The sequence below is a fragment of the Tasmannia lanceolata genome, unplaced genomic scaffold, assembly GCF_043159265.1.
Source record: "Tasmannia lanceolata isolate RefF3 unplaced genomic scaffold, GAP_Taslan_0.1 ptg000008l, whole genome shotgun sequence".
Classification (NCBI taxonomy): Eukaryota; Viridiplantae; Streptophyta; class Magnoliopsida; order Canellales; family Winteraceae; genus Tasmannia; species Tasmannia lanceolata.
The window spans coordinates 63,801,765-63,814,196 of NW_027518685.1; the positions used below are offsets into that span (position 1 = coordinate 63,801,765).

Consider the following 12,432-nt stretch of genomic DNA (forward strand, 5'->3'; position numbering starts at 1 on the left):
GTCTACAGCTCAGCCTTCGGATCCGTTTTTAGGAGAATAGTACGCTGATGAGAGTCATCCCTTCGCCTAGGTTCTGAAAAAGTGGGAAGATAAGTTTGCCAAGGTCAACCAAGACCTCAAATTTATCAAAGTTCAACGGTCGACATGACTCTCTTTCCAAGATGTCTCATTATTTCCAGATGTACAGCTCTCGACTAGCTTCAAATGGCCTGATATAAGCAAGTACGACGGGACTGGTTCTCCTCATAACCAACTCGCAATGTTTGAAAGTATGTTGCGATCACAGGGTCTGTCCCGAGACCAGTTAGCCCTCGTCTTCCAAATATCTTTGAAAGGCATTGCACATAAATGGCTTCTGAGTTTGCCTGAATTGTCAACTATGGGTTGGGAACGAATCATGAATGAGTTCATCAAGCAGTTCTCTTACGAGGATGGCACTGAAACCTCTCGCCGAGATCTTCAGACCACCAGACAAGAACCCTTGGAGTGCTCCAATTTTGTAGGGTGTTGGCGTCATAAGACAGCTCAGATGCTTAAGCGGCCCACAGAGGAAGAGCAGATCGACATGATGCAGTAGAACCTGACCTTGTCCTTCCAGTGCCCCATGGCTATTCAGAGTTTCACCAGCCTCAAACACTTCATCGATACTGGCAACAAAATCGAGGATTATATAGTCCACGGATGGCTCAGCAAAGCCTCCTCTAATTCTAGAAATACTCAGCCCAAAAAGCCTACCGTATCCAAGGAAGTTAATGAGACCAAATCAGTTCCAGAAACCTCTGAACCTCCAGTAGTTTGACAATAGAACAATGCACCTCCGGGACCTGCCATTATGAACAAGCCACCAGGGAATTCACTCCCTTACCAGCCAATCTCACCACCATCATGAAATTACTTCTTTAAGCAAAGAAGATATTTCTACTTACACCCTGTCCACCTCCTAATCCTCTACGAAGAAGCTGGAACAACAGAGAATATTGTGAGTACCATCAAGGTAAAGGACACCAAACAGATAGATGTCTCGCTTTGAAACATGCTATCCAAGACCTTCTTGAGAAGAAGCAGTTCATTCTCCTGTCTGTGCCAAATATCAACACCAACCCCCTTCCAAATTATAACCCGTCTTTGTCCACTACAAATGCCATCTTCACCAAGCTTCCACCGATCAATTTCTCATCCTTAATTTGTACCATCGAACCCTATCCGTGGGGTACTGATAGCAACAATTACATACGAGAAGTTGGGGAAGAAGAACCCTATCCTCTTGCCATATGTGCAGACCTTGATGAAGAACCTTACATTCTAGACTTAGAAGGAGCTGGAATAGACGAAACACTGTTTGTCCTTTAGCTAGAAGATTGCAGAATCAGTGATCTTGAAACTTCAGAAGTAGGACATCTCACTAAGGGTGGTAGGAACTACAAACCCCCAGAACTCAAGTCGGACGAACAGATTGACGCTGTCAAATGGAAGGTCGTTAACACAGAGGTTGATCAGGAAGATCTGAACATCATCAGACAGCTCAGCAAGACTCAGACAGACATCTCCTTGTTACTGTGTTATGTGATCAGGAAGAAAACTGTAATAACCGGTAAAAAAAAAATATATATATATATATATACAAATAAATAAAAATGGCCTCATAGGTGGGTAATCATCGGCCATTACTCATTTTTCCCCCGAGTTAATCGGGCATGAAGACATCTGGCATAATGGGGCGTACGCGATTCGAACCCAACGCTGAGCGAGGATTGAACGGCTTCCTACCACTAAACCACCGTCCCAGATGTCAACTAAAAATGAGTAGATACTTACACATATTAAAAATTACCAATAGTCACTATTCATAATTACTATTCACAATAGTCACTATGCAAGATTACTATGCAGAAATACTACGTAAGATTACTATGCATAAATACTACGTAAGATTACTATGCAAGTTCACTATTGAGATAAACTATTCAAAATTACTATTCACAGTAGGACCCACCGAGTACTATTCACAAGCGGGCCCCACCAACAGTGGGTCCCACATCAGCGGGCCCCACACAAGCGGGTCCCACATCAGCGGGCCCCACACAAGCGGGTCCCACATCAGCAGGCCCCACACAAGCGGGTCCCACATCAGCGGGCCCCACAACAAGCAGGACCCACAATTAGCGGAATCCAACGCCAGCGGGACCCATCACTAGTGGGAACCACTACCAGAAGGACACACCGCAACCACTTTCATTAACTCATTGGTTAAGCGGGTCACTCCACAACCACTATCTTCACCGACGAAAATAATAATTAAATAATATTAATCATTCTGTTACTATTCAAGCAGCCTTTACTATTCATTTATTTATACCTTTACTATTCCTATATTTTTAAAAGCATTTAAGAGAAGCATTTAAGAGGGTAGTTGTGAATTTAATAATGTAGTATCTATAAATAGCGACTCTCATTTTGTTATTTCGACAAACCCTAGTAGAGCTAAAAATTCAGAGAAGAAAGAGTAAGAGAGAGAGGGAAAAAGAGAGAGAAGAGAAGGAAAAGGAAATCCACTTCATCACTACCAAGGTAAGTCTTTCATATAGATAGTTAAAGTATTTACTATGGGTAATATGGTTGGTTCTACCACCTATGTAAATATTAGGATAAAGCATGCATAAGAGGCGATAACTCGCTATAGATTATGCAAGTTTTACCATCTTATTTGAACGGTGAAATGCTAGCATAGTAACCGTAAAGTAAACTTTAATCAAAGAAAGGCGAACTGCTGAGCATAGTAGCCTATCTTATTTGAACGGTGAAATGCTAGCATAGTAACCGTAAATTAAACTTTAATCAAGGAAAGGCGAACTGCTGAGCATAGTAGCCAAGAAATAAACTAAACCAAAGAATGGTGAACTGCTGAGCATAGTAACCTGTGGGGTCCACATGAATAGTAACATGTGGGGTCCACATGAATAGTAACATATGGGGTCCACATGAGTAGTAACATGTGGGGTCCACATAAATAGTAACATGTGGGGTCCATATGAATAGTGCATGCTGGGCCCCATGATTTTAAAATTTTAATAGAAAGAACACTGAACACAGGGAACATTATTTTGGACATAGATGGACATTACCTGGACAGAAAGGACACTGCCTTAAAACATGAATTTGATTAAATTAGAATATATTTACAGGTTATCCACTCCAAGGTGTAAGCTCAAACAAACCTGTGACCGGAAAACTATAGGTAAGGGTTGTAAGGGTTTTTCTTCCATTGATTCTCTTTTGCTAAATGTAAGGGTTTTCGTCCATTGATTTTCTTTTGCTATATGTAAGAGTTTTCTTCCTTTGATTCTCTTTTACTATACTGGATGAAAGTATTTTCTATTCTTTGATTCTCTTTATACGCAATTGCCATAAGAGTTTCTATCATTCTGAGATCCACAACTGATGAGAATCCAAGGGGGATCCTTTCTTTTAGACCCCATTCCTTTCAGATAAATGATTTTTCTGATAAAGCTATAATTCTATTTTGTATGCTCGAAACTTGTTTCCGTGAGATGTGTTTATGTTTAGGGTTTATCTTGTGATACCCTAATTCTGAATATGGACTGAGTTATGATATGATGACGGGTGGATGCGTTATAGTCCTCCATGTGCACGTGGGTAAAGACGACTCTAGAGAGTGTAAATCTAGAGGATTATGAGCTGAGGTATGGCTATGAATGGGCCGAGATATGGCTATGAATGAAAGCATCTATGCTTAATGAAGTCTATATATATAATTCTATATATATAATTCTTGATATCAAGTTCTGTAAGTTTTCTCTATACGTTTGGAAAGTATGTTGTGCTTATTCTTTCTTTCCATGTTTATAATGTGAGATGTCCTATCTGCAAAATATCATGTTCTTATGAGCTTGACAATTCTACATCACTTGTTGTTTATACCCTACTGGGCTATTTGAGCTCACCCCTTTTTCCTTGTTTTATTGTTCCAACCCCCAGGTGAAGTATAGATGAAAGATGAGGAATGCTAGAGTTGAATCCAGAACTGTTCTAAAGGACAAATATGTTTTAAATATGTATCAACTATGCCTTGAATTAAGATGTAATAAGTTAGACCTAATTTCTGTAAACCCTCTAAACGTAGTTGTTGTATTTGAGATCTTGGGAATAATGAAAGTTTTTGAAAAAGATGATGTAATATTATTCTACGCACCGAGTTGGTATTTCCAAAAAAAATCCGGGGCGTTACATTTGGTATCAAAGCGAAGTTTAGTCGGTTTTGGAAATTAGGATTCAAAAAGATAGGATTAGAATTTACCCTATCTTAAGTTAGAATATGTTAACTATACCGCTAGTAGTTGGTTAATATAGAACTTATGTGCTATTTATAACTTCTGTGATACTTCTATAAATGCTTTTAAATATGAGTTATAATTTAAATTACTAACGTGATACTATGATATGAAGATGGCGGAGAATCAGGAACAGATTATTGCAATCGAGGCTGAGACAAGGAGGGGACGTGGCAGGCCACGCAGAGAAAGGCAAGCAAGAAACGAACAACCTACAGCCAACGCTAGAAACAACAACGCAGGAAATGATGCCATTGCCATTGCATTGGCACAGCTAGCCCAAGCAATGACAGCAAACATGAACCAACAACGAGCCCCATCTAATGCATTTTTCTTTAAGGTCATCTAGTAGAGTCTTCATAGGAGAATTTTTTGAGCAAGCGCCTTTCCTCCTAGATGCTCACTGCAGATGCCTTGGTGCACCTCCTGGAGGGCATATGCCGTGTCTGTGGAATGAAAACACTTCAAATAAGGCCATGTGTAAGATCTTTTATAAAGGTTTTCTCCATCAAAGGAGAACTGTGATGCTCTCTACGCGACTTTTCGGGCTTCTTTGAGGTCTTAGGGGAGTTCCCTTGACCGAAGGTACTGACTATTTCATCCATTCAGCAGGGCTCTTGGTCTATCTGCATTACCTCCGCATCTGGCATATCAATGGTATCCTTTTCAGGAATTCGACATAGAAGCGTCCCAGGTTCGTGTATCCGGATGCAGCTAGTCGAGATAGTGCGTCTGCTTTTCGCATTTTCGACTCTTGGAACTTGGGTGATGTCAAATGTCTTGAACTTCAAGTTGTTGTACTTTTGAAAGTTACTGGGCCATTCTGGGCTATTGGGCCTCATACTCTCCCTTGATTTGGTTCACAACCAACTGCGAATCACTATATGCTTCCAAGTTTTTCGCGCGGACCTGAGTAGCTAGCGTCATTCCGGCGATGAGCGCCTCGTACTCAGCTTCTTTATTAGAGGTGTGGAAGCCAAATTAAACCGCATATTTGAGGACAAACCCTTCTGGCCTTGTATGGATTAGGCCGGCCTCACTTCCATGGGTGTTGGAAGAGCCATCCACATAGAGTTGCTAGAGGGGCTCTCGATTCGTTTGCGCCTCATCTTTCTTATGAGTCTCTGGCTTTTCTGTGCTCCACTCTTGCCCCCCAGGTGTTGCCACTTCTTCACCCAGAGGTTTGCTGGAGGCCGGAGGTCTTTCGAGTTCCTCGGTTGGAGGTGATGGTATGGTGCATTCCACAACAAAGTCCGCGAATATCTGGGCCTTGATCATAGGTCGGGGTAGATATCGGATGTCGAATTCGCTAAGTTCGACAGACCACCTTATCAATCATCCAGACGTGTCGGGCTTGTGAAGTGTTTGCCTTAGAGGTAGGTCTGTTGAGACCTTGATGGTATGAGCTAGGAAATATGGCCTAAGTTTCCGAGCCGTTGTTACTAGAGCGTAGGCCAGTTTTTCTTGCTTTTGATACCTAGTTTCTGCTTCTTTTAGGATCTTGCTAACATAATATATGGGCTTCTGTTGTCCACATTCTTCTTTTGTTAAAACGGCTGATATCGTGACCGAACTGACCGCCAGGTACAAGATCAGTTCTTCCTCCGATTCAGGCTTTGTTAGCAGGGTTGGAGAGGCTAAGTACTACTTTAATTCTTCAAACGCTTCCTGGCACTCCTTTGTCCATGGAGCGTTCTTGATCCCTCGGATAGCCTGGAAGAAGGGGAGGCACCTCTCGACGGATTTCAAAACAAATCTCCCGAGCGCGGCGATCATATCGGTAAGCCTTTAAATCTCTCGGATGGTAGTAGGCGGTGTCATCTCCACCACCGTCCTAACCTTTTTAGGATTAGCCTCTATCCTTTGTTGGCTGACCAGAATCCTAGGAATTTACCGGTCGTCACTCCGAAAGCACATTTGGTCGGATTGAGTTTCATTTTGTACTTTCTCAGGACTTCAAATGTCTCTTGAAGATTGTCTATGTGATCGGCTGACTTCAAACTTTTCACCAGCATATCATCTACGTAAACTTCCATGTTGCGGCCAATTTGCTGCTGAAAGAGTTTGTTGACCAATCTTTGGTAGGTGGCCCCAACGTTCTTCAGGCCGAAGGGCATCACTCGGTAACTATATAACCCCTGCTCGGTTACGAAGGCCGTTTTCGGGATGTCAACCTCGTGCATCCAGATCTGATTGTACCCTAAAAAGGTGTCCATGAAACTTAATAATTCATGGCAGGAGGTGGCGTCGATCAGCTGATCTATCTTTGATAGAGGATAACTGTCATTTGGGCATGCTTTGTTGAGGTCGGTGAAATCTATACAAATCCTCTATTTTCCGTTAGTTTTCTTTACCATGAAAACATTGGCAAGCCAGATTGGGTACTGGATCTATTGAATGAAGTTGGCTCATAGGAGCTTTTCTATTTCTTCTTTGATCGCTAGTTATCTCTCCGGGGCAATGCTTCTTCTCTTCTGCTTAGCTGGCTTGTTGGATGGGTCGACCAGAGCTTGTATACACTTACCTCGGGATCGATCCCAGGCATATCGATGAGAGTCCAAGTGAAGACATCTGCGTTGCTTCTTAAGAAACTGACAAGTTCGTCACAAGTTCGCCTGCTAGGGACAACCCAATCTGCACCATTTTTCCGTCTTCCTGTTCATATAGGGGCACTTGTATGAGGTCTTCTTTTGCCTCGTTCATGGTCATTTGTGCCTCATCTCTCAAGTCAAGTAACTCAATAGGCATTGCCTCGACTGACTTCTTTCCCTTCAAAGTTGTCGCGTAGCATTCTCTGGACGCGACTTGGTCTCCCGGACCTCACCGATGCCTTTAGGTGTCACGAATTTCATCTTTTGGAGGTATGGGATGCAACCGCTCTGAGAAGGTTTTGTCCCGGTCTTCCTAGGATGGTGTTATAGGCCAATTGAGCCTTCACCACCAAGAAATTAACCATGGCTGTGGCTTGATGGGGTGCAATTCCCACAAGAACGGGTAGCTTTATTGATCCCTCCACCCTGACGGAATTCCCGGTGAACCCATAAAGATCAGAATCAACAGGTTTGAGTCATTCTTCTCCAAGTAGCATTCCTTTGAAGGCATGGTAGTAAAGTATGTTCCCAGAACTTCCGTTGTCAACCAATATTTTCTTGACCTCCCAATTTGCCACCAACATGGTTATAACCAGCGCATTGTCATGCGGTAGGATAACTTGGTGGAGGTCTTTATCCGAAAAGGAAATGACGTGATCCACTTTTGGCCTTTTGCTGGACGCATGAACCGTGCTTTTCTGCCTAGCGTATGGCTTGCGGGTGGAGGAGGAAGTCCCTCCCGAGGCAGCTGCACCGGCTATAGTAGCAATGATGCCGGCAAGGGGTTGGTGTGGCTCTTCTCTCGGAAAACTCTCCGGTGTGGGTGACCTCTCTTGGTTCATCAGTGCCGAGGCTCGCCTCAGACTGCTTCTGTTCGGAGCATCACGTGCCCTGGCTTCTTTCCTCTTGCGCTCGTCTCCTTGAACATATTTTTGAAGGTATTCTCTCTTTATGAGGAGTTCAATCTCCTCTTTGAGGTGCCTGCATTCACTAGTGTCATGCCCATGATCTTTGTGGAATTGGCAATATTTTGACTTGTCCCTCTTGCTCCCCTTAGTGTGCATCTTAGCAGGCTATCTGAGGAACTCTTCTTCGCGGATGGCTGTCAAGATACGCCCTCAACTAGTATTAAGCGGCATGTACTCTTCCTCTCGACGGCGCGGACTTCTCTCTTCGCGGTTGCTTATCTTCTCGTCGGGACCTATGAGGTGGCCCCGAGTGTTCTTATCTTCTTCAAGAGCTTATCTTTTCTCTAAGAGCATGTTGCCACTTCCTACTCGAAGGGCTGCCACTGTTTCCTCTATTGAAATGTATTTTTCTGCTCTGGTGATGAGATCTGCCAATGAAGTGGGAGTTTTGCGCGCAACAGCACGTCTGAAGTCCTCGAAGGTAGCTCCGGCAAGAAGAGCGTTCATCGCCGCTGAAGGGTCCAGGTAGACCACTTGTAGCGCTTCTCTGTTGAACCGGCCTACGAATGCTCTCAGTGATTTGTTTTCCTCTTGCCGTTTTTAGGTGCCTCCTACTGCTCATGAAATGTCGGACGAGATTGTCCCCTAGCTCTGCAAAGGAATCGATTAAGCTCGGTTTAATCCGAACATACCAGTCTCTTGCGGCCTCTACTAGAGTAGTAGAGAAGGCCCTGAATAAGAAACCGCTGGACACTTCGTGCAATAACATCATAGTTCTGAAAGACTCGATGTGGTCGATCTGATCAGTAGTTCCATCATATTGTGGGATCGGGGGCATCTTAAACCCATGGGGGGTAGAAGCACTTAGGATCTTTCTATGAAGGGAGGTTCACCCTTGAGCAGAACTATCAGTCATGTTACAGCCTCCTGCCAGTTCCTCAATACGATGATCGAGTTCGTCAAATTTTCTCTAGACGTGGTCTGTTCTTCTCGACTGCAGGGCTGGCGGAATCCGAGTGACTATTGGCGCTCCTTCTGCGATGGCGATGCTTTGCCCGACAGGGGTGATTATTTCTAGATCGGTGCCTATGAGTGGACTTGGATTGGCTTTGCGGATGATGATGTCGGGTTCGTGATGGTGGCATTCCTTTGGGATGGGGACCATGCCGACCTGATGACCTGTGATGCTGCTCATGATTCATTGGAGCGCTCTAAGGTGCGGAGTCGGCCCTCTCCCGTTGAATGGGTGGAGTTTGAGGACGAGCTTGAGGTGGTGGGTTATGAACCAAAATCCTGTACTGCCCGGTTAGGGTGGTCATTTGTTGGACCAGCGCATGGTACTGTTCTATGGTGGGTAATGCTATTTGAACTTGTATCTCGGGAGGAGCTGGGGGCTGTCTTTCTATTTGAGGAGGGATCACCACATGAGAGGTGAGACGTGGAGCTCGTGGAATGTTTCTAGATGTCAAGTGCGTAGCTAGGTTTGAACCGGATCGGCCATTCTTCCTGACTATCATGTTTCTGGGATGACTTCTTGTTCGGTTCCCACGGACGGCGCCAATCTGTTGTGGTCAAAATCTACAACACGTTGTGGCAGTCAAAGAAGAGTTGACCAGGCAAGGATGATAGTGAATGACGGTTGATCTGAGATGCTGTGAGGATTGGTTCAACACAGAGCTGTGTCCCGCACAAGGTAGCGCCCAGTCAGACGACCAACCCAGAGTGGTAACGCCGGATAGGTCCTCCGATACTTAAGTCAGTAACTGTACCGGATAAGGAGACTAAAGCTGTGAATAGTAAATTTTGGGATTTGGACCCTTACTTTTGAGCCTTTGATGGCTATTTATAGTGGGAGCTTAGGTATTAGATTACCTTTCTACCCTTAGACAGGTGTCAACCTGTAACTGGGTAGAATTTGCTTTAAGGCTTTCTCCTAGGGGTATGATTACTCATTTACCCCTAACCTTGGCACATATCCATCTTTGCCTTAATGCCACGTGTCGACTGGCGATTGGAGGGTTCTTTTTACACCCATCACTGCTGAAGCCCATGTTTTGGAAAATAACCTAAACTCATCTCTTTTTGGAGAAATGTTCCATTTTTTCCCTGCTTTGAACTCTTAGAAATGATCCCCCCCGGAACTATTTTTCTCTCTCTCTAAGGCAGTGTCGGCAGCCACTTCATGGAAGTATTAATTTATCTAGTGGTTGCATAGGGGCATGGAGTGTAGGGGAGGGAGAGAATTCAGAGGGCATGATTGAAGAGAGGGTGAGAGATGGCTGAAAAGCAAGGAAAAGAGAGAGAGAGAAAAAAAAAGACTTGTTATTTTTCGGTGTTTTTCAGCAAGTTTTCACCATATTCTCACTCCTGCACTCTCAATTCTTTCCCTGCCCATCACTCAACACTTAGGCCATGTCTGGCAGCTAGGAATTTTGACCATGATAAATTAGTGTCTGCAAGTGGTGAAAGAGGGGTAGGGCAGGTGGGAGAAGGGGAGATATTTGAGAGGGCTATTGAGATGAGAGAGAGGAAGTGGCTAAAAATCAGGAACAAGTTGACTGGATTTTGAGTATAGTTTTTTTGTTTCTTGATTCCTATTCACTTCTCACCACTTAGGACACGTTTGGCTACCATGATTTTTTTCATGATAAATCGGTGTCTCCAAGTGGTAGGGCAGTGGGAGGAGGGGAGAGATTTGAGAGGGCACGATTGAGGAGCCTGAGACCCTCTCTCACCATTTGGAGACACCGATTTATCATGAAAAAAAATTCATGGTTGCCAAACATGCCCTTAGTAAAGCTAATTTTCCATGAAATAAGATTTCGCAATCGCCAGACATGGCCTAAAGGGATATAGATTCCAATTTTTTTTTCCTTTCATTTTTCTTCTTATTTGAAAGTCAAACAGTGCACAACTTGTGCAGTTGGAAAATTTGGGCCAACAAGGACTCCCATGTAAATAGTAAATAACAAACAAACAATACTAGAAAATGAAAAATGTGTCATTTTACTTTGATTTTCCCACTTGATAATGCATCCAAATGGACCCTGTTTTGATTGCGAGACAAATATTTCTTGCGGTAAAGTTTTTCTTAAGATTTTCCAGCTTTCACCCATTTATGCTCTCTTCGTTTAAGATTATGGCAACAGATTGTAAGCCACAAACCTATTATTGGGCTCAAAATTACGTTTAATTTTGAGCCCAATGATAGGTTTCGAGCTCACGACCGCTTGTCACTATCTCAAACGAACAGGGTCTTAGTGGGGAAATGATATGATTATGGCTTAATTAGAGGTATATCATTATGAATTGAAGGCTCCTCTAAATCAAACAACAAGAAAACAAGAAACTCTGAAAAACCATTATATTCTTCCAACTTCTTGGAGAAAAATTTATTCAATCTAAATAGGGCCTGAGACTGTCCCACTTGCAGTCGTTTTATAACTTAGAACTTCTCAAAGGAAGACTTTCGGATATAATAGAGGTTGAAGTTGATAGTAACTGGCATATCTAGACCCCTAACCGCAGTAGTGGTTAATGAGATATATATATATTTTTTCCCAAAAAAGGGATGCTCTATGCATTACATAAAGGGTAAGCTATTATCTCAATTGAAAAATTAAGCAGTACGTTTGGGACCGTAGGTTCGATTCAAGCGCTTCTGCCTATATCTCCACGCTACTTGGATGTGGGTTGCCGCCATTGCTCTCAAATATGGTGATCCATACCTGTTATCAAGTAACAAAGAATTATATATCAGGTCTAAAGGTTGACAAAACATCCTCTATTTCCTTCAGTTTGATATGAACTACAAAATTTTAAAATTTTCTACTTTATGTTTTGGTGAGGTGACACTAAAATCTTACATACTTCACACATGATTCAAACCCAAGACTATTACACTTCATAGAAGTAGCAGGGTGTGACCAAGTGTTGCTGGCAAACCTTCGCCTCCTGGTTCTGTTCATTTTTTTTTGAACTAAATGCCGGAATCAGGCTAAATACGATCGGATTCCAGCAAACTAAACACAACCCACATTGTACATTGCAGTTTGCCTTCTTCGATAAATAGCAGAGCTATGAATGATGGGGTGTAAGAGTAGGAGCACTTCTAGAATACTAAACAACAAATTAAGCCTCATGTACAATGTTGCACGACCAATAAGAGGCAAACAAGAGGCAATGCACACATGCCACAAACAAAGTATCACATCTACAGGTATTACACACGAGCAATTCAACACACAGAACTTCCTTTTTGATACGTATATGCTATCTTTTGGGTTATGGTTATCTAGTTATTTATTTTTATTTGCTGTTATTTGCTATGTTGAACAATCCTTCTTAGGTAGGACTCTATTTGAGATATCAATATGCTTAATTGTAGGAGTCAAAGTTTCTTTGTTGGAGTCGTCGGGGTATGATAAGCCAAGTTGTTTTCCTCTTTGACGTTAATGAGAAAAACTATTTTGATAATAGAAACTGTGTAGGGGGCTTCCCCCCTGAGAGAAACATAATCTATTCTTGCTTCTGTGTTTTTCTTCCGTATACATATCATTTGGTATTAGAGCAGCCACCACGTCC

The 12,432-nt window shown here is 43.0% G+C and overlaps 2 protein-coding genes across 3 annotated transcripts in view; both read right to left on the reverse strand.

Annotated features, from left to right (window-relative positions):
- Positions 1-7,416: 7,416 nt before the first annotated feature.
- On the reverse strand, positions 7,417-8,004 carry LOC143883152 (uncharacterized). The gene has a single exon (XM_077386504.1). The coding sequence runs from the start codon at positions 8,002-8,004 to the stop codon at positions 7,417-7,419; it is 588 nt and encodes a 195-aa protein (XP_077242619.1).
- Positions 8,005-11,188: 3,184 nt separating this feature from the next.
- The window catches only part of LOC143885457 (putative cyclic nucleotide-gated ion channel 20, chloroplastic), a 156,801-nt gene continuing 155,557 nt past the window's right edge, over positions 11,189-12,432 (reverse strand). The window contains exon 13 of one of the 2 annotated variants that reach the window (XM_077389647.1): positions 11,189-11,576. In XM_077389647.1, the coding sequence (XP_077245762.1) occupies positions 11,468-11,576 (109 nt within the window). In that variant the 3' untranslated portion in view covers positions 11,189-11,467. The remainder of the gene's footprint in view (positions 11,577-12,432) is intronic. The other variant, XR_013253277.1, reaches the window with a different exon arrangement.